Source organism: Berghia stephanieae, chromosome 6 (assembly GCF_034508935.2).
Source record: "Berghia stephanieae isolate SIO BIC M18660-M18661 chromosome 6, UCSD_Bste_1.3, whole genome shotgun sequence".
NCBI lineage: Eukaryota > Metazoa > Mollusca > Gastropoda > Nudibranchia > Aeolidiidae > Berghia > Berghia stephanieae.
The window spans coordinates 775,707-780,706 of record NC_088365.1 but is presented as its reverse complement, the minus strand read 5'-3'; the positions used below and the strand labels follow the sequence as shown (position 1 = coordinate 780,706).

Below are 5,000 nucleotides of genomic sequence, written 5' to 3'. Positions count from 1 at the left end.
TCTTGTTGTTACAAACTGCCAATATCCTGACAGAATTCGTATCTAAAAAATTGTCCAGAAAAGTCGTCATTCAAAACACCGATCAATTTAAATGACCCTCATCTTGGCAAAAACTCTCAAACCTGGGACTGAAACAAGACTTCACGAGGTCCCAGGTTTGAGAGGTGTTACCAAGATGAAGGTCATTTAAATTTAAATCGATCGATATTTGAAGGACGAGTTTCCTGGCCAACATTTTAAATACGAGTAATTCCAGAGAGTTTAAACTTAAACCTTTTACTTTCACCTTATGTTTCTAATCGCACGCATTTCTACTTTGAATTCTAACACATTCTCTTCTTACCCCCCCCCCCCCCCCCCGCACACCCAAGCAACTCCCTACCCCACACTCCTTCTCCCATCTTCCCAGCTGCCCCCAACCCCTTTATCAATGAGAGATCAGAAAATAATCTTTCAAATTGCTTATGAATTAGGTTTAATTTAAGTACATTGATACTTATCTAGTCGCCGAATCAGTTCATTTCCGTATATATAATGTTAGTATAATTCTAAGTATGTATCTCGAGGACTTGTACTTGTACCTAACCCTTAACCCTCTCCTTACCAACCATCAGAATATCGTCACATTCTTTACGATGCAACCAGCAATTTTCTCTTTCTGATTCCTTTGCACATCACAATATTTAAAGGAAATATGTTACAGTGAATGAAATAATCAGTCGGATGGTGAAAAGGTTTGAACTGAGATAATGCCAAGTTTAGTTAGAAGGTCAATTTTGATTTAAAAAATGAGTTCTTGTCATAAATGATTAAATCAACTCTTTTTGTACATCTTCGGGAAATATCAAAGCTTAATATCACTTATTATTTCTTACAGCTTGTCAAGTTGAAAAAGTATGAAATTTGAGAAAAGTTGCTGGATACCTTTACCATTCATCTGGCCATAGCTTCATGAAAAATCACCCAATTTACTTCAAATAAAGATTAAAATGCTCTGGGGAGTATATTGTTTCAGTAAATACAAAATATGCAAATCTATCTATCTATCTATCTATCTATCTATCTATCTATCTATCTATCTATCTATCTATCTATCTATCTATCTATCTATCTTCTCTCTCTCTCTCTCATCCACACACACACACACACTCTCTCTCTCTCTCTCTCTCTCTCTCTCTCTCTCTCTCTCTCTAACAATATCAGGATCTAAATTTATACCACGAGTTGATACATTGGCACCACAATCTTTTTTATTATCATTAATCATTAGCCTTATTTTTTTCATATATTTTTTTAAAGTGAAAAACATTATTTATATCGCTACATTTTCTATCACTTAAAGTCGGCCATGTTTGTAAATGATTATATCTACCCCCCTAGGCCCCTCCCTTACGCTTACACTATCACTTTCGTAAAATAAATAATAAAAATTAGATATTATGATATTATGGCAAACTTAAAGCATTCGGTGTTGGCGATGTTTGTAAACAATGACACAGATTACAGGTAATCTCGCTTACCTGATTATTTTACTAGAGCTGCTTTTGTAAATATAAAATATATATCATGTACATGTGCGGCTATGTGGTCTAGTGGTATGACACTCGCTTTCGGATCGGAAGGTCCTGGGTTCGAGCCTCGCGCTCGGCGCATAGTTGAGTTCCTTGGAGAAGGCTCTTTACTCACATTGTCTCACCGTACTCAGGTGTAAAATATGAGTTCCTGGCCGTTAACAGCGTTGTCTCTGTCCGAAAAAAATATAATAGCGCCTAATAGGCCTTATGTCCCGTCCTACATGTTAAATGTTGCTGTTGACCAGCACGCCCTTGTAAAGCGATTTGAGCACATTTAAGGGATATTGCGCTACATAAAGCTCTTTTTTTTTTACACGTATCCTATGTCCGTTAACCCTCTCCTTACCACCTGCAGCAAAATCGTCACATTTGTTACGACACAATAATATACACTTTTCTTATTCAGATTTATTTTGTACATCACAAACTTTGAAGAATGGTCTTTGTTTGATTAATAAGTACATAAACTTGTTTTGTAGAGAGATTGTTTGAGTTTTTAAAAAATCCATTTTTTTCTGCTGGGTAAGCCTGTCATTTTGGGGAAAATCCTGAAAATGATCGGGAAGGTAAGAGTTAACTCACTCAATCCTAGAGACTTTTGCTACTTTTCAAAATTGGAAAAAAAAAAGTATTAAAAATGAGCATATACATAGATAGTTTTATTCAACTACCATTAACATTCACAAACTAAAAACATTAACTTTGATACTACGCCTATAATTTGTCTCAGAAAAATGTAATAAATAATAGGCATAGGGTAAAAGTAACTTGGGTAAACTACGGATATAGTCGGTGTTAGGGTTGAGTGAGTTAATATTACAGCATTAGGTACATTCATACCTTTCTCAAATCTATTTTTATTCTGAAGTCTTGTTTACTCCGGCCTTGAAGAAAATTCCAGAATAAATTATCAGAACGGGGTTCAACGCTTAACGATGACATTCAAAACAAAAAAATCCAAAAAAACTCAGAATAATGACACAATAGAAATCCAAGTGAATGAGTTTGAGTGTGTTTCTCAGATTAAATGTGAAAATTACGTATTTAGATACTAGTCTATAAGTAGCTTATAGAGCTGCACCAGTGACGCCAACGTAGCGAGTTTTCTTGGGCTGCAACTGTCAAGGTTGTAGATCTATCCGGGAAGCAAATTTTGTCGAAGACAATAATTATGTTAGTTCTATTAATAATCCTTTAAATGAAATAACACTAGAGACAAACATGGATCTAATCTAAAATGATGTAAAATATGATATCTAAATAAACACAGAAAGACAGAAAGAAGAAGAAATAACTTTAATTCGAAATTATAATTAATTTAAAATTTCATCACTTTTAATTCATGTAATTACGTTAAAAAATATATTTTAAATATTTAAGGAAGGATATTTAGTACGGTGTTTTTTTTGTTTTTGTTTTTTTTTTTTTGTATAGCCCATCTCGTATTAATACTATTGTTATCATTATTACAATCATTGTTTGCCTTGCTTTATTATTGATTTTACTTATTTGATTTGTTGATGAAAATATTATATTCTTATATGCCTAAAAATAAACATTTCAACTGTCTACACTGCACAATAACGAACAAACTCTTTAACTAATCACACAACAAAATAGTATAATCTGCCTATCTAACCAAAAAGCAACGCGGTGTGCTTGGTACAAGAACGAAAATAAACAATAAATCAGTAAGCGAGTTCGTTGTATTCAAGAATATCAGAAAACTAACAAACAAACAACCAAACAAACAACCTTGAAATTGAAACAATCAACAACAATCACTGCGAAAACCAGAATACTCAGTCGTTTTATTAATGGTCAACCGTAGTTAAGTCCCCTTATTTCTTTGATGGACGCTCTCTCTTTTGTTTCCATGGTACTCTCAGACAAGGGCTTGAGGGAGAGATAGAGAGCGAGAGAGAGGGGGGGGGGGGGGGGGGGGGGGGGGGGGGGGGGGGGGGGGGGGGGGGGGGGGGGGGGGGGGGGGGGGGGGGCTGATGCAGGATGGAAAACTGATCTGTCCACTGACTGGACCACAAAAGGTGCCATCAGGCAGGGGGCAGAGGTCACAATGTTCGTAGTATCGGTCAATTATCAATTTTTATTGTACACTTTTATAATCCCCTCTTAGTTTTATCAGATAGTAGTAGGAGGGCGTTTCGTGTGTGTTTCGTTTGTTGTAAAACATTTAAGGAAGGAAAGCTTTATTGAGGGTTGGGAAGGAAGTGAGAGGGAAGGAAGGAGGTTTGGGAGAGAGAGAGAGAGAGAGAGAGAGAGAGAGAGAGAGAGAGAGAGAGAGAGAGAGAGAGAGAGCGAAAGGGGGTGGGGGGGGGGGGGGGGGTTTGGAGAGGAGAGGGGACGAGGGTGGAGTTGGGTGGGGGTGAGAGTTTGATTGGAATTGGAGGTGAAGAATACTTAACACTTGACCTACGACTGAGAAATTCGTTCTTGTGAATAAGTGGCACAACGCCGATGAAATTAAAGTTGAGGCTTTGAATAATAATTAAATGCTAGAAAAATCCCAACATTTTGGAATGGACGCTGAGCGTACTTCTTGTACTGCCGTACTCAGGAATAACATGTATTTGAAATTTTGGCCAAAAAAACTCGTCCTTCAAATTAACTCACTCAACCCTAACACCAACGATATCCGTAGTTTACCCGGGTTACTTTAACCCCATGCCTTATTTATTACATTTTTCTGACAAATTATAGGCGTAGTATCAAAGCTAATGTTTTTTATTTTTACATGTTTATGATAGTTGAATAAAACTATCTATGTACGTGCTCATTTTTAAATAGTTTTTTCCAGTTTTGAAAAGTAGCAAAATCTCTAGGATTGAATGAGTTAAATATCGATCGCTTAAATCGACCTTCACTTGCCAAAAGGGAAGTGTCGATAGCTCAGTTGGTAGAGCACTCTCTTCACACGAAAATGGACCTAGGTCGATCCCGGGTGCAGTCGAGAGATCTGGCGGAAAGTATTTAATTTGTGATCCAAAGGATAGCAAGTAATTGCTATTGTCAATTTCACGCTTTAGAAAACAGAGATAAACTCCGGCTCCATAATTTGGGACTTCAAAGTTCGTCACGGCTGATCATTGGTATCTATAGATAGTAAGCTCCTGGCCAAGAAGCTCACAACATTGCCATCCGGAAGTATAACGGACCAACACACAAGCTATGTGTAACCTTGAACGCTTATAGTCTGGTTAATACAGTTTAGTGAGAATCACTCATAAACGGGGATGGCAAAAAAAAAAAAAAAAAAAAAAAAAAAAAAAAAAAAAAAAAAACAATAACAAAGACCTGAGTGCTGTCAACGTCGTTTCATCTATACTATGTCAGTTTGTTTGTCCATCTCTGTGTGTGTGTGTGCGTGTGTGTGTGTGTGTTTGTGTGTGTCCTTGTATGTGTTTATGT

The 5,000-nt window shown here is 36.7% G+C and overlaps 1 protein-coding gene across 3 annotated transcripts in view; it reads right to left on the bottom strand.

Moving 5' to 3' along the window:
* Positions 1-5,000, bottom strand: part of LOC144975943 (E3 ubiquitin-protein ligase PDZRN3-like) — a 509,994-nt gene that overhangs the window by 366,195 nt on the left and 138,799 nt on the right. Inside the window, exon 1 of one of the 3 annotated variants that reach the window (XM_078920162.1) lies at positions 2,415-2,857. The exons of the other annotated variants lie outside the window; for them this stretch is intronic. Coding sequence (XP_078776288.1) covers positions 2,415-2,516 — 102 coding nt within the window. The 5' untranslated portion in view covers positions 2,517-2,857. Of the gene's footprint in view, positions 1-2,414; positions 2,858-5,000 lie in introns of those variants that run through there. 3 annotated transcript variants of the gene reach the window in all.